The 23,873-nt window shown below is 36.1% G+C and overlaps 2 protein-coding genes across 3 annotated transcripts; both read left to right on the top strand.

The window, feature by feature from the left end:
* The first annotated feature begins 4,784 nt into the window (after positions 1–4,784).
* Positions 4,785–10,803, top strand: LOC148277154 (lipopolysaccharide-induced tumor necrosis factor-alpha factor homolog). Of its 2 annotated transcripts, XM_088233279.1 has the most exons (4): positions 4,785–4,933; positions 7,865–8,083; positions 8,573–8,720; positions 9,575–10,803. In XM_088233279.1, exons 2-4 carry the CDS (start codon positions 7,870–7,872, stop codon positions 9,684–9,686), a joined length of 474 nt encoding a protein of 157 aa, XP_088089405.1. In that variant the 5' UTR covers positions 4,785–4,933; positions 7,865–7,869; the 3' UTR covers positions 9,687–10,803. The 2 variants fall into 2 exon arrangements, with proteins under 2 accessions (XP_088089405.1, XP_088089407.1); XM_088233281.1 differs by lacking the exon at positions 8,573–8,720.
* A 4,780-nt stretch (positions 10,804–15,583) lies between these two features.
* LOC148277153 (uncharacterized) lies at positions 15,584–22,571 on the top strand. Its single transcript, XM_088233308.1, has 4 exons — positions 15,584–15,622; positions 18,320–18,611; positions 18,951–19,098; positions 20,622–22,571. Exons 2-4 carry the CDS (start codon positions 18,320–18,322, stop codon positions 20,731–20,733), a joined length of 552 nt encoding a protein of 183 aa, XP_088089434.1. The 5' UTR covers positions 15,584–15,622; the 3' UTR covers positions 20,734–22,571.
* The last annotated feature ends 1,302 nt before the right edge of the window (positions 22,572–23,873 follow it).

The raw sequence follows: 23,873 nt of genomic DNA, 5'->3' as shown, positions 1-23,873 counted from the left end.
CGTTCGCCCACCATTCTTGAGGTAGTGGTTCGATTCCTGACAGGGTAGATTCTAAAGGTTTTCGTTAACTGCAAAATTTCATCGCTCTTGGCTGACTGATCACGATCGTATTACGTACGCCACATTTGGTTTACAAACGCAGTGCCCTACGCACCATTGGGTGCGAAAAGAGGAATTATGATGAATTTGAAGTTAGTATAGGAATGTCAGTGATTCGGAATGAGCAAAATGAAATTTATTTCCTTTCATCAAATTCTTCACTTCCGTGAATTAAAATCGTTACCATGACTACATTTTCATTACATTAAACATTTAAATATGATTCTACGTACCGTCAACAATCCTATTGCGATATTTTATTATTAGTTCACGATAAAAACACAGTTTTAATTCATAATTTGATGAAAAATCACTAATCTTGACGTATGAGAATTTGTCCCATACAAAGACATGCAGGAATCTGCTTACCGACATCCGAAATGGCCGCCAGACGTCAGATTTAGAAGTAAAAATACGCGTACACGCGTCTCATTCTAACTTGTGTACTATTCAGCATTGCGTAGAAGAGATGGATTATATTTTACTTCGGTCTATTCTTGTGGAATTAATGTGTCAAAACATCGCACTGTGGGATAAACATATTAACTAACGCGGTCCGAAAATTTAATTAAAAAAAAATGTATATTAATTTAACAAAGCGTAATAGTAATATAATAAGGAAGTTGAGTGGTTTTTTTTGTTTGTTATTAGACTGAGATATTTAAAAACAAAAAAAAAATATATATTCGCCCAATAGGATTTTTAAGGACATATTTATTTATGTAAATGTTAAAACATAGGAGGAATGGTAAATGTTACACAGTGTGTAAAGTCGCCACTTAGACCAGGCCATGGCATGTCGTAAGCCCTGTAAATGCCTTGACTTCCTTACCTTTACCATCACCGTACTATATATAGATAGTATTTATGAAAAGATACAAAAATAGAAAGCAGATAGCTGCTAAACTGCCGATATGTACAGAAAAATAAATCCATATTATCCCACTAATGAGTGTGCATTCGTACAGCTTCTGGGTGTGTAAAATATTCCACATTGTGGATACATAGAATTACGAATAGTCCAGAAACCGCATACGCGCATCAAACAGAAGGCGGCTAAACTACTCGCGGTGGCTAAATTTAAATAATGGTTTTACGTTTTGATCCATTAGTTTCTTTGTAGACGTCGCTCAGTACGCATCTCCCGATTCGAATTCAACTATGCCGTGTTGTGTCGTTTTAAAGTGTAGATATACTGCTAGGATATTACAGAAACAGGATGGGATCACATTTCATGTGTAATTAGCAAATGTATGTGTAAGTAGCAAATGCATTTCGTCAAAAAATCGAAATGGACATTTCGTTAGTGTTTCCAAGGTAGTAATTTTTTTTGCCCTACTTTGCTCATATAATGAGATAACTTATGAAAATTGGACGTCGGATTAAACAACGCCGTGGTGGACATTTGACTGACATTATCTTTAAAACATCAAGTATACTTTAACATGACATAAAAATATCAGTTTATGTGAAATAAAATTGGTTTTATATTTTAAGAGTTTGTTAATTCATTCTCTGTTGTGTCAATCAATGTTTCCGCGTGCACAATAAAATTTTAGAGAAATTAACAAATCGCTTTTTTTTACATTACATTTGTGTTGTGATTATATTTTTCCTCATTTGGCAACATTACACGGTGACTTCGCGAATGCGCGTGGTGAAATTCGGTCAAAGTGGGGGGATTTTCGGACGCAAGACTGAATAATTATTATTTTCTTTATGATATAAGTATCGCAAAAATAGCTTTTCAGCCTTCTCTATTTCCAGGATGTGGTTTAATTTAGATGAGTCCTAAATGATGGAACAGTATTCTAGTATGCTACGGACTAGTGTATCGTACACACGAGTTAAAGGAGTGGCTTTTATTGTAGTATTTTGTGGTCCTCTGAAGTGTAATAATCTCGCCTCCATGTATCGAACGATCGCGATATGCTGCGATCAGAATGCAGTGCAGCTCCCTATGCACCACTGGCTGTGAAACAGAATGATGATGATGATATGAACGAACCGGTCAAAATGACTCACTTTAATGACATATTTTGTTATTTTCTCTGTACGTCATATCTGATGACTATCTTCATTGCGCTGGGTCCCATCCTAAATACGGTAACTCTAATTTTAATCAATTTTACTTTTAACAATGTTTGAGTATGTACAAATGCTTGCAGACTGGGCGGATTTCCTCCCTAGGGAGTTATTCATATTTAAATTTATTGCAACAGAGAATATTCCCTTCTCAATAATGTTTTCCCTCTCTGTTGCAATAAATTTTAATATGACTAACTCCCACTCCCTAGGGAGAAAATCTAGCCAGTCTGCAAGCATTTGGACATTCTCAAACATTGTTGAATCAACTACCTGGTAAAAGAGAAGTCTAAAAATTGGAAAATTGTTTTCAGGCGTTGCCTAGTAGATTAGTGATTTGGTTCAGCCGAATGAAAAATACAGTTCTGTGTGTGAAATAGACGCAGGATCCTGGACGTATCATTATGCTTGGTCTTCCTCGATTTCTGCATCCATCAGCATTCACATAGTAAATCTTTTTAGTCGTTTTTTAAAAACGGGAATGAAATTAGGCTGAATGCCGTCAAAATGTGATCTCTCAGGCGAATGTGTGGTAAAACTATGTACTATAGATGAGCAAATGTCTAGATCCGTACATTATGTAAGGCTGAGAGATAAGCCTTATCAACAAAACCAAAAAAGGAGCTCTACGTCGGTTTGGATATGTAGAGCGAATGGACAGTGAAAGAACGGCTAAAAATATTTACGATGTGAATGTTGACGGATGCAGAAATAGAGGAAGACCGAGAAGACATGGCATGACCAAATCCAAATTATGGATATGTAAAAGATGTATGAATGTAGAGGAAACGAGATCTGTATGCAAAGATAGAGTGATGAGGCATTCTATCTTCTCTGCCTACCCTTACAGGGAAACGGCATGATGGTCTGTTTGTTTATTTATAATAACAATAGTAACCCTATTTCGTTTTTAAAAAAGTATCAAAAACAAAGATAAAAAACTAGAAAATAAAAAACATAGGATAAACTCATAAATAAATCATTTATAATATGCATATTTTGAATTTTTATAATATGTACGTCTTATATTTCAGTTCGTAATGTATATGTTGTTTTAACAATTTATATCATTTCGTCATTTGAATTTTAACAAAAAGGTTTCTAACTTTTTACTAAGCTCTTTATTGTACCATTTTTAATACAATTTACAAGTTTTAAGCAAATATATTATTTTCATACTTACGCACCCATACAAACGCACCCTCTCCCTCTTTCATTCCCACACGCACATGTATCCTCTCCCTCATTCATTCACGCATACACACATTCACATACACATGAATACAAACGTCACACAAATAAAATTACTAAACTTCTTTTCTTATATATTATGTGTCATTATATTTACAGTGGATTTTTTTAATTGGCTTTAGTATTGTTAAGATTTTTCTAATTATTTTGTTTATGTAATAGCTGTAAAAATCCCAAATAAAATGAAATGAAATGAAATGAAATAAATAATTGAATTGAACAAATGTAAGATGGAGGGACGACTATCACAATCGTACCCAAAGAACAGACACCGCCCGACTCCCTCATGCTGCGCCGCATGATCGGCCCAACGGGACTCGTCCTCGTGGAAGACTTCCCGATAGACGAAAGGACAGCCGAATCCACCTCGCGGGAGGAACGATGCTCCGGAAGCGGACCCTTTAGGTCTGTAGAAGGAAAAAAAAGAAAAAAAACAGTAATAACAATATATTAATAATAATAATGGTTTATTAACAAAAATGACAATTTCTTTATCTACTACGTACACACTTAGGTTATAGATTTCTCCGGATTATGTCTAGTCTGCCTGACTACAGCCTGGGTACAACCTGTTTTAAGGCAGACATTTTTATGCAAAAATAAACAATGACATGACTACCTACTAGTTAATATATTATAAAGTTATACCATTTATTATTTATAATGTTTTTTAGTAAGTTTTCGGATTTTTCTCTACCTAAATCCAGCAACCATTTTATTACAAATTCATTTAAGTGAATTGGGGTCATGGTTTTGTAATGTTCGGGTGACATATTGAATATTTTGGGGCCCTGAAACCTGAAATTTCTTTGCTTGAATTCAGAGTTTGCGGTAGACCCCGTAACCCATCCTCTAGTTTGACTTCTGGTAGTGTGGGAGTGTTCCTTTTGGGATTTGGTAGAATAATTTGCCTTCACAAACATAATTATTTTAGAAATATATAATTGCCTTATATCTAATATATGGAATTCCTCGAACAACTTGACCTGAAGGGCTTTTTTAAAATTATTTTAATAATCGATTTTTGAGCAGATTCGAGAGGTTTCAATTTCGATCTATTAGTGCCTCTCCATCCTATTATGCCATAAGTAATAATTGAGTAATATTAAATAAAATATAGTTGTTTGAGTTTAATTAGGGATAAGATGTTACGTATCGACTTGAAGATATGGGAAGGTTTTCTAATTTTTTGTGTTATATATTGTATATGTTCTGACCATTTAAAATATTTATCAATAATTGATAATAAATAGTAATAGTAAAATGGAGTTACAAGATACCCCCTAAAATCGCCGGAAGATAACTCGGCTCGACACATTATCAACTGCTTATCTAAAACAAGGAAATGATAAGAGATTATACATAGATATTTGTTTGTACTAATTACTCATATCTCATTCTTTCGTCACAACATAGCGGGTGGATTAAACAACGTTTTGTGTGTATTTTTCCTAGCAGTATTGCATTTTGCCACATTTAAGAAAACACCTTTCTAAATGTAAGTTTTTTAATGCTTTTTTATACAAATAGTTCTAGAATTCAGCGCGAGTGCAACAGGACAAACTTCACCCACCATTCTCCCCTCTCCCCTCCCATAGTGAGCATCCGCAGAACTGCTGATAATTATGCCGAGCTGTTGGACTCGCTCCACACCACTCCTGCTGCTATCAAATTTGCTATCCTATCCATTGAATGGCCATCCCCTCAATTCTCCTCTTTCTAATGTGTTTCTCTGCTCATCTTCACTTTATTTCCTATTTCTTTTTTTAGAATTATAATGCTTCATGTGCTTTTAACTGTTTATTGTAAGAGCCCTATGGGGTGGTATTGCGGATCTTCTCTCCCCCCTAGAGAGTGATTAATTCGAAGAGTTTATTTTTTTATTTATTTATTTATTAATCCAGTCATTATTTATTAGTCTTTATATAAAACAAGTTACAAAAGAACAATTAAAAAAAGTAAGACCAATTACAGATTTCAAACTAATATATTATGAATGCAGGAGGAGAGGGGAAAAATAATTTAATTCTAAAAAAGTAAAAATAAAAATATTACATAAAAAGTTCATAAAAAGGAGAAGACATTGTTTTGCTACTCTACTTTCCTCCCTCTCTCTCTGCTTCCGTGAACTAAAAATTTAATTGTAAAAAATCACAACCAACAATAAATTTGCTTCATACGATGGCCACACTGATGATTAAAAGTCACCTTACACACCACATAGACATAGACAATGTCAACTCCTTGAAATATTTAGGTACTGAAATGGCTAATGATAATAATTTTAGTACCGAGATTAGAGCACGGCTATCGGCAGCAAACAGATGTTATAGTGACTTATGTAAACATCTGGGATCCAAACTGCTCACTAGAAAAACTATGACCATTATTTACAAAACTCTCCATTGCATATCATGGTGCTGAATGCTGGGTTATGACCAGAAGAGATGAAAATATGATATTTGCATTTGCAATAAAAATATTAAGGAAGATATTTGGCGCTGTCAACTCAAATGGAGTGGAGGAGACGGTTAATCCTGACTTAGAGGCACTGTATGGCGAACCCAACATTGCGCAATTCATAAACATAAGAAGATTTCAATGGCTGCGCCATGTGCACGGAATGAATGATACCTGTACCCCAAAAAAGGATTCTTTATACCACTCCGGAATGCAGACGAAGCAGAGGCAGACCGCAATTAAGATGGCTGGATAATATGGAAAGTGGCATTAGAGCGATTGGCCTGACGAATAAGAGAAGAGCCGCAAGGTGCAGGGACGAATGGAGACAAATTCTGGAGGAGGCCAGGGCCCACAGCGGGCTGTAGCGCCACTGATGATGAAGATGATGGTGATTGAGTGGCAAACAAATACGAACACGTACAACTAAATATGAAAACGGTTTCCTATCAAAGAAAAATGGTCCTTTGTAAATAATGATCGAAATACTAGTTTTAAAATAGAGAATCTTCAAATAATTTTTGTAATCTGCAAGCTTGTTTTAGTACTAAAAAAACCTGACTGGGTTAAAGATGAAATATAGTGTACTTTTTTGTATGGAGGAATAAGCTGAGGTAATTGGCTAGTTTCATCGTTCGCGAGAACGGGCTGGGCGCACATTATGGATATTTTTTTGTGGGAAGATATAAACGGTGGTGGTGATAATAATTAACAATTATTTTATTTATTTTCTCATAAACATGGTTACTATAAAAAATTATTATCAAAAATTAAATATAAAAGTAAGCTGTGCATAATTGCTTATTTTGACGATTCACCCCTGAAATATACTGATTAATTCCATTTACCAGATTTGTTTTTCAAAATCTCAACTGTTGAAACAATTTCAAGGAAAGGAATTTAAGGTAGCTGCTCCAAATTTAATTTACTTTGTCCCCATTTAGATATTTTTAATACGAAATTTTGTGACTTCAAAAAAAACTTTTTGAAACACTAAAACGAAACATTTGTCAGTATGTAACGAGTTTACATACCTTTAATTATGTTCATGTTTATTTATTTATTAACGGACATTGTCCATTTATACAATTTATAGGGTTTAAATATTACAATAAAAGAATAGTGTAAAACATTAAAAGAAAGAAAGAAAAGAAGCGTCGACAAACATAAGGGACATCGAGACAAGATCTGGACTATTTATTTAGTGCTTGTTTAAATCGCTGTTAACTCAAGCAAAAAAAATCCAGATCTTGTCTCGAGTTAACAATATGACAAAGACGGGTCATTAGAGAATTAAGGCCATAGTTTGTTCTATGCTGACGATGAACAGTACTTCATTGTTTCTCAACCTACGAGTCGGAATATTGAATTTCACTATTATTTTACGATAACATTATTTAGTATGCCGAACATGTATATGGAATCAATATTCGTTCTACGTTTTCCAGGTCTACTAGAAATATTTAACATTGACTCTATATCGGCATAAAAATAATCACCTCTCTCTAGCCCAAGCATCCACCCTACTTTTCGAAGCGAGCGATGTTGGACTGATTCAATGTGATTTATGGGATTGACATAGAATGGAGACCAGACCACGGAGGTATATTCTAGAAGAGGGTAAACAGTCGAGCAATAAAGAGTTTTGATTGTACGGACATGAGTAAAATCTGAGGATATTCTGTTAATGAAGCCAAGTAATTTCAGTGATTTATTTACTGTACTATCTATATGCTCGGTTTCTCGTTATATGCATGTTATTATCATATTAAAATTTTGAACTGGTCAACGGTCATTTTTCCTAGATAAATAAAAAAATTTAAAAATAGGTTATTGCGTATGTATCTTGAGTCTAAAATATGGAAAAATATCAAAGACAGGAGAAGGCTGATGTCGAGTCGAACATTCAAATAGACTTTCCACAGAATGGGCAATAATGTGTCCGGAGAATATATTAATTTTCTCGCAGTTAATATGGACAAGATGGCCGCCTACCCTCCCGCCTACGAACAATCGCAGAGCGGGAGCAACCCCGGCTACAGCGGCCCCGAGCCCGCGTACCCGCCCGGCTATCCGCAGGCGCAGGACTCCTTCTCGGGGCACGGGCAAGGCCCCGGCACCGTGTTCCTCACCGCGACACGCCCGCCCGGGTCTTCCGTGCACTTTGTCACCGCAACTAATAGCTCAGGTAGTTTCAAAATTATTTATTTACTTCTTTGTTCATAATATCAACATAGTCTAATTTATTTATTTATTTACGGACATTGTCCATTTATACAATTTACAACATTTAAGAACATTAAAAAAGAAGCATTGACAAACATGAGGGACATCGAGATAATATCTGGACTATTTATTTGGTCTAAATTGGTTGCAATAGAGAGAGAAAACATTATTGAGAAGGGAATATGGAATTCTAGGCATTTATTTACAGAGCTCATAACCTGTCATTGGCTGGTTTAAGTGGTCACTCTACACACTGTGTAACATTCACCATTTTGCCCATGTTTGAACATCCATATTTTTTCCATTCTTCCATCTGTTGATTTTAGTGAAGTTAAAGAGGTGAAACCTGTATCGTTGCGAAGAGATTCAATCGATCAAATTATTTCAATTGACCCGAGTGCTGGATCGGATATTGTTTGTAAACGCGCTGGATTTCCCTTACTTGTTGCAGTGCCCGTCATGATGGCTCACGTGCCCCACCTGGGACCCCACCCCTGCACCGTCCAGTGCCCCCAGTGCCGCACCATGGTCACCAGCCAGATCAGGAAGGAGCCCGGACTCTTGGCCTGGATGTCCTGCGGCTTCCTCTCCATCATCGGGTGGGTAATGTGGTCGCAGACATCGCCGGAGACATTGAGAGATTCTATTACAGAACTGCCCTACTTTACCTATGATTTTGACTGAGCGAATGGGAGGAACTCGGTAAAGACCTACCAGGAGTATTAAATCCCTTTTAGATAAATGAATATGTAGGATGTGATCGTAAATAGGTTGGAGTTCCTACCCCAGTTAGAGATTTACCCGTATTTATTACATGGTGAATAAGATACAGCACTCGGTCGTATAGCGCGAGCGTAGTGGTGACGATGGGTTGAAGAGACTGCACTTGAAATCCGATTGACTGATTGAACTGGACTTGTTGGCCCGACTAGAAACCTCAGACAAAACATACTCTTTCATACCGATAACCATAGAACTAACTGCAGTTTTCATTCCCTTATGCCTAGAATTCTCAGGTCTGCCGGCAAACATACCAGTCTTGATTTCTTTGATTACAAGTTGTCTTCTTTCAAACGATTATTGAATCAAATTCAATTAAAAACACCTCTCTCCCGCTTCTGCTCCCACCGAGTCTACTATATACCATTGTGTCTTTCTACTTTTCTTTATAATATATTTTCTATGCATAAATATGTCCTCAAAAATGCCCATTGGGCGTATATATAAATAAATAAAAACAGCAATAAATATTTATAAGAGTGAGCACGAAGAAAGGCTTACGATGAAGACAAGATAGGAGCGTATTGGCTGACAGCTCCCTGCCCCTAATTTAATAACAAATAGTATAAAAGTTTCATTATTATTTAACATTTCATCATCGATGCATGCTCTAGGTGGAGCATATGGCGACAGCGAGACCCGCTTTATTCTCAAATCCATAATTTATTTGCAGGTGCATATTCGGCTGCTGTCTGATCCCATTCTGTATCGACGGGTGCAAGGACGTCTACCACACCTGTCCCAACTGCAAAACTTACCTCGGCAAATATTCTAGGCTTCGATAAATTCACATCATATTTCTTATGATCAAAAGATAATATATAAATATAACTAATAATATATAAGTGTGTACAGTACATTCTCTATAATCCGAACAATTATAAACCGAGCCTGTTCAGTTTTACCAAATCATTAGAAAATAATATCATTAAGAGGATATTACGCGGTTGCGGAGAATTTTGATGAATAGGTATTTAAACATTGTTTTACTGTCCCGGGGAGTCGACCGGTCGGACCGACTATGCCTAACTTACGTCGACATTTCGTAGTCCTGTTCCCCCCACCCCAAAACTGAATTTTTATGAAAAAATATCTGAAACAAAGTTTGTCTTGGTATCTTTTGTATTTTTCAAAAATATTTATTTGTATTCCGTGCCTCCAAAGGCAGTCTGGGAGCTTTTAAGGGATTTTAAATGGTGCTGGTTCCTATAAAAACGTTATAGGGACATGGCGACAGTGAATATCTATAGCGTGTTAAAATATCATCGCTCTAGTGTCATAATCTAGGGAGAAATTACGGCAATAACTCAGATCGCTTTATAATATTATAATGAATCAAGCTGTGTTCCCGTGACTAGCTGGTGTCAGGGTGCGGTTCGAACCCCACTCTACGCCGACTTGATTCCCATTTTCTAATAATGAGTTACTTACAACTCGTAAGAAATGGCCCCCTAAAATGTTAATATTTGATTTGCGAATGTTACGCAGTGTGTAAAGTGGCCACTTAATCCTGCCAATGACAGATCATAAGCCCTGTAAATGCCTAGACGCCTATATTCCCTTCTCAAAGAGGTTTTCCCTCTCTGTTGCAACAGATTTAGATTTTAATATTAATTTTAAATATGAGAATGCAAATATTTAATTTTTTTTAAACAAAAAAATACTTATGTATTATTTTGAAAAAATTGTTCGGTTGATGAGACAATTTTCCATGAGATGAAATGATTAATTGTCCCGGAGACGATTTTTCGAAATTGACACTATTTAAATAAACTACAATAATTTATTACAATAATGGTGTAGGCAAAAACGTAATATATTGTAATTAATATTTTTATTGTAAATTATATTTTTTTGCACTAACTTTACAAAAAATAAACTATTCAATATTTTGATAAAAAAGTGTTTCATTTTTACTATCGTTCCGTTTCATCATCATCAGTGGAGCTTCAGCCCTCTGTGGGTCCTGGCCTCCTCCAGAATGTGTCTCCATCTCTCCTTGCACCCTGCGGCTCCTCTCCAGTTCGTCAGGCCAATTGCTCTAATGCCACATTCCACATTGTCCAGCCATCTTAATGTTGGTCTGCCTCCGCTTCTTCCGCCTTCCGGAGTGGTATAAAGAATCTTTCTCGGGGTACGGTTATCATTCATTCTTCGCACACGGGCCGACCATTGTCATATTCTTATTTTAAAGAATTGTGCAATGTCGGGTTTGCCGTACTAGCGCCTTTGATTCATGATTAAACCGTCTCTTCCTCACTCCGTTTTGGTTGACAGCGCCAAATATCTTCCGTAATATATTTCTTTCAAATACTGATACCATGTTTCCATCTCTTTTGGTCATAACCCAGCATTCAGCGCCATATGCGATGACCGGTCTGAGGAGAGTTTTGTAAATAATGGTCATGGTTTTTCTAGTGAGCAATTTGGATCCCAGATGTATAAACAAGCCATAATAACGTCCGTTTACTGCTAAAAGCCGCGCTCTAGTCTCAGTACTATAATTGTTGTCATTAGTCATTTTGGTACCCGAATATTTAAAAGAATTACCAAATTACCAACCCAACGCCAATTACCTGCTGTGCGTAGTTAATTTGTGACTTTCTCGCTAACATATATTCAGTCTTAAATGTATTTATTCCAATACCCATGTCACTTGCAGCCATCTCTAGCTTTAAGAAATTAATCATCGTTCGGTTTATGTACTCATTATTGATTTATTGTATTTATTTGTGTAATAGGAATAACGGAATGAGTAAAAAAATGCAGGTCAGGCAAGTAATTCTGTTAGTCCTTGCCAAACATTAAAAAAAATTAATGATGTCCTTTATTCCTTTTCAAAATGCAATTAAAGTTGTTTTTTTTTTTAACTCAACTCATTTTTCCTTGCTACCCTACCTTCACGGAGACTGGACCGCTATGTACGTGCAAACTACGAGCCCACTGCGTGATATCGCATGATTGGCCCATTTCACACCACGACAATACAGTGGATGGATATTTATTGTTTTACAATTATTTATTTATTTAATGCCTGGCAAACGCAATAACCAGTACACTATGCGCCCAACTAATCTCCGGTCTATTTCCTTTTGCAGGATTTTTTTCCGAGAGTACTCGCTAAATTTAAATAATGATATAAATAAAATTATCATTAACATCTCTTTTGTTAAGTTTTACTATATTATTTTAATTGGGTTGTAGTCTCGTTGCTAGTGTTGCGGATTCACGGATCAGAGGTCCGAAGTTCGTACCCCACTCTACCCCAACTTGATTTCCATTTTCTAATAGTGAGTTATTTACAACTCGTCAAAAACGGCCACCAAAATTGAATTATTTGGGTAAATTATAAAAATGCTAATATTTATTTTTTAACCTTTCCCTCTCTAAGAATCCAAAAATTACACATGATCCGAACGGGGGACCAAATGACCCCATCGCCTACTTGTATACTTATGGCGTCAAGAAAATAAAACGTTGGAAGTGTTTATGACCGTGCAATAATTTGTTTATGTTTTCGCATTAACATATTTTACTAATTCGTGTATTTTATTCATTTTTGTTAGTTTGCCGAATGCTTATGTACATAAAGTAAAATTGACCTTTGTATGATTTACGTGTTTTTTTGTTTTAAAAAAAAGAACTATTTCAAAATTTAAAAACAAAAACAGGAAATTGCTTCTTTCTATTAATTTCACGGTTACAAAAAATATATGGCAAAAAGCTTTAATAATACTTTAGTTATCAAATTAAAATCAGCCTATGGGGGATTTGGTCCGGCCAGGTTAAATTTTTTACACGGACAATTTGACGGATGGAAAAATAATTCAATTTTTAAGTAATTCATTTGTTACATGCACATGAAATGTGATTGCATTCTGTTTCTTTAATATCCTAGCAGTATTTTTACACTTTAAAAAGATCCAACACGGCATAGTTGAATTCAAATCAGGAGTTGCGTACTGAGCGACGTCTACAAACAAACGAATAGATCAAAACGTAAACCTACTCATTTATGAGTATTTTAGTCACCTTCTGTTTGATGTGCGTATGCGGTTTTTGGACTATTCTTAATTCTATGCATGGGGTTGATTCGGATATCCCTCGGATAATCAGATGGCCTCCCAGGAAACGCAGGTCTGAAATAAGGGCGACTTGAGTTAAAACTTTCTTGAGGCATCCACAGCGCGTGTTGAATTTTTATAAATGTTATTTAGTACTATAATTCATTTGACTGTCACGGTTTTGACGCGTACTCGACAACTTTATTCTTTATGGTCACAATAACGTAAACATTTTGCGTGTCTATGAAAACTTTGACGTTTCTAGGGATGTGCACACGACACATCGATGTTTTCAAAACATCGATACATCGCCAAAAAACGTCGATGCTAGTTCAGAAAATAAAATCGATACATGGCGATGTTTTTTAACCGGTAACGTAACGGGTCGTACACAATATATTTTTACAAACCATGCCGTAAAACTACATTTTTATGGATTACGAAAGATTACCTGGACATTTGTTGATGAGTGACATCTCTGGATAACTGCTACTGTTATATTTGTTTATCCATATTACAAAAGATTTTAATCAGAGCGGGTGAAAAAATGACAGAACAGTTCTAAAATTCTCGTTCAGCAGCGACCTCGTGGCATATCTCGAGTGTCATAATATAACCTTATCTTTACAGGACTGTGCATTGATCGTGTAATTACCTTCTGTTATTTTTTTACTGATAACAATTCTATTTAATATAATAACAACTTTGAATAATTACTTCTATATTATTTACGTTACAAAGTTGATTTTTTTTAGTATGTGAGAATGAATCTTTTTATGTTGAAGACGATATTCGAAATATTGTTGTTTTCACACGTTTCACGAAAAAATAAGATATTAACGGACGATATAGGAATTTAAAATCATAAGTAAAAATATTTTTATTTTAACAATAAAATAAACATAAAAATGAATTTCTTAACGATTTCGCTTCTCATACGTTTTGAAATTTGAACCGATGTTAAAAGAAATATGGATAGAAAATTAGAACTATAGCACGCGCTTTTACCCCTTTACATTTTTCGCATATTGCTGTCCTACTCTTACGACAAAGTTACGTATTTACAACTCCTCTAACATGTGCAGTAGGTTTCCGTACACTCGCATTCGAACGCGATGCCTTTCTGACACCCCTCAGCCACCCGCGTTTATCCCATGCCCCATGAGACTCCTAAATTTGTCACCCCCCTTAATTTTGGCTTTTATAGGGCAAATTCCTAGCTCCAGAAGTCAAAGTAATCCGAGTCGTCTTCTAACCTTTCTGCTTACCTATCTTCTTGGTACTTTTTGGTAAAGACACATACTCAGGGCTCTCCCAGCGAACCAGCTCGCTTTCTCGCTCTCATCCTGTATGGACATATTATATTGTCAGCCCTTGTAAACCTAGTCGCATGCCTTATTTGGTACAACCGTTTTTTTGGCCAGACATATAATTTGACTATCCCAGATCATAGTAATTGATCCCGAGTACCTACTCAGTGAAGTTCGAATGCTGGCTGTCAGGCCCTTTCACTAACCTCTGAAAACGGTGCGAGACATCATATTACTAGGAAGAGATGGTTTGGCTGTCCGAGGCACCACGTGTTTTGGCCACCCGGAGCCATAAATCAACCCCGTGTCTTCAACAATAACTCCGCCGCCTCTCAATCTGTAAATGCAGCGCTTTTCAACTCGCGTAACCGACGATATTCTATTTATTTAATTTTCTAGAGTTTTTACTGTATGGAATGAATGAACTTAAGCAATTAATATATTGAAAGGTAACCAGACGTGTTAAAGGACGTAATATTGGACGAATTTTGAACAAACAATAAATGTCTTAGTTGAGTTATGTTTTAAACAAATGCATTGTTCAAAAACAAATGTTCAAAAAGGCTATTAAAAATGGATAGTGGAGCCGGGTAGAAATAAAATGGATTGTCTCATTCGCCCAAACCAATATATAATCAATTGCTTCATAAACGTATAGCTTACGTTTTGTTTTTGTTCTGTCATTGTGCGTTTTGTAATATAAATAATATCGATATCCATAAATTAATTATAAACATAAATACGTAGTGTTTAAACTGTCTGAACATTTTGTTAATTATCTGTGTTTATTAAGTCTTCTTCGTTTATTCTCACACGAAAATATTTTAAAAAGTAAATTGTTAAGCGTCCTCGGCACGGGTAACTTCAGTGAAGTCACATTATTTTGATTATAGTTTATAATGGAAAAAAATATTTATGAAAAATATAAATATATCGAATTTAAGAACGTAAACATTAATAATTGTGCTTAAGTGTCTCCGCGCAGTGATCCATTGACGCATTCATAAACACAAGTGAGTACTTGTAGAATACTGGGGCTTTTTTCACAAATCTGTAGGAACACTTTTATTTTTAAAGTTTATTGATGGAATTTCTCAGTGTACACAAATAAACTTATTTGATTATTGAAATTCAAGTATTTGGGAAGATAGCTAAACGATAAATTATACGGATCATTGCTTTTGTATCTTAAGACTCGACGATTTAAAAATTTCATCAGCGGTGACGGAGTCAAACATCGACGTCCCGCTGTATCGCTGTATCGATGTGCGGCGGGTGATGTGCACCCCTATTTGTCACTCCAGTTAAGTTTTTTCTGAAAACCGCCCAGTACAGGACTCGTCAGAGGTAAACAAATTTCAGCAATAATAAATGATTTAATCGCTCAATATTCCTCATCCTTAATAATAATTTTACATAAAAAGCTTAACTATCGCTTTAATTAATTAATTGTTTTCAATTAATTATTAAACATTATAATTAAATTACGCCATTAGCGACTAATTTTGCGTTTTATGCGTTCAAGGTCAAATGTAATTCGATTTTATAAATTCAAAATATTTTACGTCGGATGATTTGCGTTGTCACAGGAAATAAAAGAAAAAAATGTTAAAACAATTGAAGATCGGCGGTTACGTCCGAATTTCAAACGAACAAAAATCGTCACGCCGTTTCTCCGTAAGGGTAGGCAGAGAGGATAGAGTGCCATATCACTCTGTCCTCGCACACAGACCTCGCCTCCTCTACATTCAATTATCTTCTTACCCTTCCCCCCGATTGTTCCAAATTTTGATGTGTCCATATTCAAAATTGGGGCAGAATTGCGACAGCAACGAATTCAGTAGCCTTATGATTTATCTTTTAAAAATGAAATGTAGCTTTCTCGAATATTTGAGTAGTGCCTTCTGAAGGAGAAACATGGCCACGATAAACTGATCCAGGTTTCTGCACAAACTATGAAAAAGATAGAATGTACGGGTATTTGAGCAAAAATGGATAATTTTTCAGTAAGCCGCTTGTTGTATGCTGATGATGCAGTTCTGTTAGCAAGCAGCAACGAGGATTTGCAACAAACAGTCTCTAGAATGTATGATGTATGCCTGGAGAGCCAATTGGCGATGATCGAAAGTAAGTCAAAAGTGATGGTATTTGAAAGGGGAAGTGAGGCAAACAACTAATGTCTCGAACGAGCAGAAGAATTTGTGTATCTGGGAAGCGTGTTTTCGAGAGATGGAAGAGTAGAAAAAGATGTTGAAAGGAGAGTGAATGCGGGCAAAAAAATGAACGGCACATTGAGCGCAGTAATTGCTAATAAAAATATGTCGATCGAAGCTAAACTGGCGGTGGGCGACGGAGTTTTAGTCCCGACTCTTATGCATGGAACTAGCAGAGGAAGGATGAAAGCCTCTCGCTCGTGCCTCTTCAAGAATTTTTCATTTGATGTCTCACTCATTCGTAGTGTCTGAAGACATCTTCGTTAGTTGGTAAAGATGATCTCTTCATTTCTTTTGTTTGGTTCAACTTGGTTCTTCAAGTTTGGTTTAGATTTTGTAACGAGTCTAGTATCTTTTTTTAGAAGACATATCGATGAATCTTATCTAAGTGAACAATCGAAGTAATCGCAAAAAAAATAAAAGTTGAAACTTTTAAAAATACATAATGAGCATAAAACTGGCGAATCAAAATGAAGGGACAGGTGTAAGATAAACGCCACGGATGGATCGGAGGCTGGATAGATCTCGTGGACCTACTGATCTGTGACCTGTGACCTGACGAGCTGAAAAATGAAATTGAAAAATGCAATGAAATGAAAAAGAAGAGAGAAGGATAAAAAAGAATTTTAAAAGCTTAAAAAATAAAAATAAAAAATGTAAAATAAATCATTATTGTGACATAGATACATTAAAAAATCCTGCATAATGCAATTTTTTAAACATTTACATTTTTTTTCTTCTTTTGTCTGAAAAAAATAAATATCATTATCTTTTTATATAATTTATTTTAATGTTTAGAATTGTCTAGAATACTTTCATATCTTCAGTTTAGAATTCAGAAGGATTTTGGCTGGTTTGATATTCTTGCACTAATTAATATCTAACTGTATAGTGTATAGATGCCCATGATATCCTTGCTCAGATTGACCTCAATGTACTTTTCGTAACTTGCTTACCAATCCTGTCTTTGCTGTGGGAAATTATAAAACCAACATCGGATTCTTTTCCCCTCTGCCGAGGAGCCTCGAAACAGTGAATAAAATCTCATCAAACGTCGATGTGTTCCTACAGCGAAGGCGAGCATTCAAGAAGCGAGCGGTGTTGTCACTTCTGACTCGCGATGACACACTTGCCATGTCCGCCTAGATTATGCCATAATTATACCTTTGTAAATTTAAATAGATATTCATTGTTAAGATTAAGTGTTATTGTATATATACTCATCAATGCCGATCTGTTAGGGCTTCCATAAGCCTGTTGATTGGTTTAAAAAACATCACATCTGTATAAGAGAGAGCACGAGATAGAACTCATAACAAGGAAGACAGAGACGCTGTTCTGTGGCGGGTGTTGTGTAAAACAGATTCGGTCTTCAGCCAGTTGATGACAGTGATGGGGGACGCACGCGCGTAATATGAGCGGCGGATTTATGATTTTTAATTTATTTTGCTCTAACGGGGCTAAATTATATTTTTATTTGCATAAATTATGGAAAAAGAATTATTAAACAGTATGTCTCAATATTTTTTTTTCGAAAGTTTGAATTTTATAATAATATAATATTCCGTCTTTTACTAATGGTAACACGATGTTACATCACCGCACGCAAAGGGATATTTACCACAGTCTTTTAAGAGTAAACCAATTAATTCTATCCTATTTTATTCCAACAGTGATTACTATATAATGAAGCATATAAGTCAAGTTGAATTAACATCAAAATATCATCACTCTAGTGCCATAAACAGGGCAGAATATACGAGAATACGTTTGTAGAGGAATGATGACGAAGATTGATTTTTGTAATTGATTTTTAAAAAAATGTTTTCAGATGGAGACGGACAAGCCGCGCCCCCCTCCGTACGAGGAGTCCCAGGCGATGCATATCACGGGGAATCCCATGACCGATCCCGGGTATCCGAACCCCGGGCTCCCCCCGAACAACTCGGGATACCCGGGGATGAACCGGGGTGTCCCGCCGGACGTCCCGGCGTACCCGGTGATCCCCCCGAACAACTCGGGATACCCGGGCTACCCGCCGCGCGGCGCCGGCTACCCGTCCGCTCCGATGGAATCCATAACCCACCAGCCCGAAGCCGTCCGCATTGTGACGACCCAATTCGGTAACAATGTTTTGAGTTTGTCCAAATTTTTGCAGACAAGGACTGGATTATATCCCCTTTCTCTTCCTTAATCTCTCCTCCTTTCCTCTTTCCTCTTTTTTCCTTTTTCCTTTTGAGTAATGGTATCTAGGATTTAAGGTAATTTATACACAAATACATTAATTCAAATTTTTATACATCTTTAGTTTTTTTTTATTTTTATTTTCTATCGAATATGTTTCAACTTGAATTATAAATATAAAACTTTTATTTCATCGGTCGGTTGGAAGAAATTTCCATTCGGCAATAAGCCCGCCAATGTACAATTCACATTATGTAATAACCGGCCGCCCTTTCCAGTTCCGGTCATGATGGCCCAGACGGTGCGGCTCGGGCCGCGCAGCTCCACCCTCGTGTGCCCCCAGTGCCGGGAGACGGTCACGACGATCGCCCGCTCGCACCCCAACATATCTGCCTGGGCGCTGTGCGGGGTGCTCGCTATTCTCGGGTGAGTCCCTGGCTTTAGTGATTCACTTACTATTGGAAAGTTTTTTTAAAAATAATTTAATACACACCAATATTTTGAGTTTGTCCTAACTTTTGTAGACCATGACTGGATTCAACTCCCCGGGGAGCTGTTTATATAAACATATTACAACACAGATGAAGAACATTTTGAGATGAGAACAATGCGTACTAGCTACGCATCACCGGGGAGGGAGGGTTAAAAACATAATTTTTTAAATAAGAACCTGAGTAATAAAATCTAAACAAGCGGCTAAATTAGGACCAGATCGGATGACATTTATGACACTTTGTCTGAGTACCTAATTGGTTTTTTTGCGGACATTGAAAAAATATTACACTTTTTGAACCCAGAAAGTACCGGCTCGGCTCCACCTTACAACTTAAAACTTTTTTCTAGTTTATGAATGAAATTCTTATTTCGGGTTTTTAAAAATGTTTTATGGTCAGCGCGTAATAAACTATACGAGTGGGTATTGTCAGATCGGTTGAAAACTAGCTCTTGAATTATGAACATGTCTTCTAACAAGAAGAAGCGTCTCCCAATTTGTGAATAAGTGGCAATTATTTGTGGCACGAATAATCTTTAGGTGTGTAAAAAATCTTATCTACAGCATACATATTGTGGAAAAATAATGTTTTTTTATGTGCATTTTAAATTAAGAAAGAAGTATGTTTGTAGGGATCTATAATCGTTTTCTCTATTAACTATACGTATATTTATTTGTTTACTTAGTTAATGTATGCAGATAATTGTTAGAATTCCATCTTAAAATTTGGTAAGGTATCCAAAATAAAACACTTTTATTGGATTCAATTCTACTATATAAAAAAAATTATACCTGACGTGTTTTGTCTTGTTAGGTTTGTAAATGTCCTAACTAGACGAAACAAATACTTTCGCAAGAATTAAGACATGCTCAAAACATTGTTGTACCAATAATATGTTCATACACTGCCGATTTTCTCAAATTGAATGATTTGGGTTGGTAGGACGAAATTCCCTTGAGGCAATATGCCTGCCCTTATGCGTATGTATGTGAACTGTATATTATAAAGTCCGTGTTACCGTGTGTGTTGGATTTGTTCTGACATTTCGGCTGCCATTGCAGGAGCCATCTTCGGGGTAAACTGTGTGTTTTGTAGAAAAAAGTATGTGTTTAAGTTCTAGTAATTTGTCGCAGTCAGCAGTAGACACATTTCTATTTTTGTATTATGTAGTGCTGGGAGCCATGTTGAGTTTAATTTCAGCCCGTCGTCTTTGTTTATATTATTTGGGTGTCTGTGTATTTCAATTGCCTCTTTTATTATTCGTGCACCGTAATTACCGGGTTTGTTTAAAAATTTTGGTTTAAAGGCGAAAAAATGACCAGTGTCTATAAAGTGTTCCGCTATTACGGATTTGTCAGGGTGCCCAAGTTTACACGCTTTTTTGCGTTCGTCTGTATAAATAAATAGCAAAACGTAAATAAAGACAAATTAATAAATTAGAATGATCGTTCGCAGGTGCCTGTGGGGATGTTGCCTCATCCCTTTCTGCCTGGAGCCGTGTCAGGACGTCCTCCACACTTGCCCCAACTGCAAAACCTACCTCGGCAAGTATTCGCGCCTGAAGTGAATTCCTCAAAAGGAAGATACATCTCAGATTTGGACATAGTCAAAGTACACCGCACTCTGATTACGGTGCAATTATATATCGTTGTTTTTTCAAACATTCATTCCATAACTCCAACATTTCATCCACCAGAGAATGGAGAGAAAGATCTGGCTGTGTTAAATGATCGCTTTACGCACCGTCCTACATACACGCTCTTACCTATGTTTGAACCTTCACACTTTTTACACGATCATATTAGAAAGCCATCTGTTGATATTTGAATGTTTACAAGGATGCGCGGTCTGACTTTTCTTCATACAAACGTATTACCGTATTTTCTCCCTGGATTATTACATACCCTAATAACCGAAGAGATACGCTAGTTATATATATATATATTTATTTGTTTTCTAGAAGTGCCATAATCAAATATTATAAATTAAGATTTTGATTTTGAATGGGAGCAAAAATGAGTGGTATAATTGTTAACTGTCTTCTGTATGCTGATGATGCCGCGCTTCTTGCTAGCAGCAAAGAAGACGCGCAATTCTTGGTAACAAAAGTCTACGATGTATGCGAGAAAAGCCATTTGCTTATGAATGTTGATAAATCAAGAGTGATAAAAATATAACTAAATCTGAGATCAGTGTGAACGGAGATATTCCGAATCAGGTAGAAGAATTTGTGTATCTGGGAAGTATGTTTACTAGGGATAGAAAGGAGGGTGAGTGCCGGGAACAGGGTAAACGGTGCACTGAAATCTACTTTGGCAAACAAATGTTTGTCGCGGGAGGCTAAACTAGCAGTTCACAACGGAGTTCTAGTGCCAACTCTAATGTATGGGAGCGAAGTATGAAATTGGAAAATGATGATGAAAGTAGGTTGAATGCTGTCAAGATGCGATCCCTCAGGCGAATGTGTGTTAAAACGATGTATGATAGGTGCACAAATGTCGAGATCCGTGAAGTGTGTAAGGCTGAGACACGCATTGCCGACAGAATCAAGAAAGGGGTGCCGCGTCGGTTTGGACATGTGGAGCGAATGGACAGCGAAAGAACGGCTAAAAAGATCTACGATGCAAATGTTGATGGATGCAGAAAACGAGGAAGACCGAGAAAAACATGGCACGATCGAGTCCATCAAATACTTGAAGACGGACATGTCATGAGAAGATGTATGAATGTAGAGGAAGCGAGTTCTGTATGCCAAGATAGAGTGATATGGCGTTATATCCCTCTGCCTACCCCTACGGGGAAACGGCGTGGTGGTTTGTTTGTTAGTTTGTGATATTTGCGGAGAAATAAAGTACCCCTTTGAGAAGGGACTATGAAAATCTACGCTTGTATACGGCTCATATCTCGCATTATTTGGTATTACATTTTTTCATACGCATCAAAAGTGATAGTTTTTTAACACTTCAAAGGCTGTGCTACAAAATTCCCTTACACGCGGTGATGCAACATCGTACGACGTCAAGCATTCAAGACAAAATGTTCTCAGAACATAAATAATTCATGTTTAATAATTCCTTTTCCATAATTTATAAAAACTATAATTTAATTTAGGCTGCATGACACAATTTAATAAAATGTCAAAATTAGACACTGAACCTACTTTGAATTTAGTTTGAGACAATAATTTACACATTTTGTTATTTGCCTCGATTTTATTCCCCATTCGCGCGGCGGCGCGCGGCTCGACGTCTTTTGACAGATTGAATGTGTTTTAAAAAACACAAAAACGTTAATTTGGGAGAGATATTTGAACGAGAATGTGTGGAAAAAAATAGGACCTTAACATTTCGGCATTGAGGAACGTAAAAACGACATTTTGCTGTAATCAGAAAAGAAAAAAAGAAATAATTATATTCCTTATTATTGAAGGACCACAAAATATATCATAGGAAAAAAGAGTTAAGGCTGTACTCGAAAAGGGGAAAAACGAGCGCAAAATTAGGAAATCATACGATTTTATGTCATAGTCTTTTTTGAGATCCCAGATACCTAAGTTTAGTCTAAATTTGAAATGGCGTAATCTGCCGGTCTAAAAGTAATTGTATTTTAGTTACATAAAACTTTTAAGCATATTTTTTAACAGAAATACCTTCAAAACATATTGTTTTTATCTAATTTATGTGTTTTTGTTTTTTTTATTTTTGCCCGATTAAAAAAAAAACATTCATTTTAAAATGGCAAAATCGTATGATTTCCTAATTTTGCGCTCGTTTTTCCCGACTACAGCCTTCATATCTTTAGTTTGAATCCAGGATAGTGCGTGTTTTTTAAAAGAGGGAAAATTTTGAAAGGTTGGGATCAATCAAATATTATCTGTAAAAAAGGAATTAAACATTTTTGGGCCTATGAAATATGCATGTCTCTGTGCTAGCCTCGTTTTACAATGTGCTATTACTAGCTCACGACTCCTTCATAGACTTGATCTATTTATATTACTAGTAGATAAATTTTGGTTCATAAATATATATTTAAAACAATATACAGGTAAACGTCGTTTTGCGCCGGTTCGATTTATAATTACGCTGGTTGGTGCCAGCGTGGGATTCTCCGGTTCGGTCGACACCAGAGGACAGTTGACGCCGCGATTCTAATAGCTGACACACTTTTACACGTTGTTTTATTATATTACCGTGCACGCGAGCAGCCTATTGTGTGTGTGAAATTGTTTCCGAGTAACTTTTCATTTTGTTTTTATGAAAAATAAAAAAGAATGATTATATCTTGTATTTTATTATTATTAAAATTAAAAGAATATTAAAATATTTGTAGTTTACGCTATGATTCTGCAAGAAAGGAAGCAACAATCGAAGCAAATGAAATTGGATGCTTTTTTCAAAAAAGTGTGAAAATTTAATTTAGTACCGACAAACTGGTGACTCAAAAAATAATTATTTTTATCAAATGGTTATTATTTATTTTGTAAAGGAATTTAAACTGTATTTATCAAATACATTTATAATCTATTTTGAATGTGTATTAAATAAACATGTTTGATTGCTCTTAGAGTTTTGACACTTCCGTGTCTTCCCAACTATATATATCTCTATCTTCCATTAAATTTGTGTTAATTTTACGGCGGTGTCTCTCGGAACGGTCCCGTTTACCTGTATTTGTCTTGTTTCTAAAAGCTTAGCTTCTCGGAACAAT

Source organism: Micrasema longulum, unplaced genomic scaffold (genome assembly GCF_059751315.1).
Source record: "Micrasema longulum isolate JH-2025_06_02 unplaced genomic scaffold, ASM5975131v1 h1tg001080l, whole genome shotgun sequence".
NCBI classification, from domain to species: Eukaryota; Metazoa; Arthropoda; class Insecta; order Trichoptera; family Brachycentridae; genus Micrasema; species Micrasema longulum.
Note: the sequence above shows the minus strand (reverse complement) of the source record. Positions and strands in the feature narration are given on the sequence as shown.

What these genes read in the sequence shown, in the direction of transcription:
- LOC148277154 (XM_088233279.1), top strand. Translation starts at nt 7,870, where the DNA reads ATGGACAAGATGGCCGCCTACCCTCCCGCCTACGAACAATCGCAGAGC. An exon ending in CACCGCAACTAATAGCTCAG is followed by an intron (nt 8,084 to 8,572) that starts GTAGTTTCAAAA and finishes TACTTGTTGCAG; the next exon opens with TGCCCGTCATGATGGCTCAC. An exon ending in GGCTTCCTCTCCATCATCGG is followed by an intron (nt 8,721 to 9,574) that starts GTGGGTAATGTG and finishes ATTTATTTGCAG; the next exon opens with GTGCATATTCGGCTGCTGTC.
- LOC148277153 (XM_088233308.1), top strand. Translation starts at nt 18,320, where the DNA reads ATGGAGACGGACAAGCCGCGCCCCCCTCCGTACGAGGAGTCCCAGGCG. An exon ending in CATTGTGACGACCCAATTCG is followed by an intron (nt 18,612 to 18,950) that starts GTAACAATGTTT and finishes CGCCCTTTCCAG; the next exon opens with TTCCGGTCATGATGGCCCAG. An exon ending in GGGGTGCTCGCTATTCTCGG is followed by an intron (nt 19,099 to 20,621) that starts GTGAGTCCCTGG and finishes GATCGTTCGCAG; the next exon opens with GTGCCTGTGGGGATGTTGCC.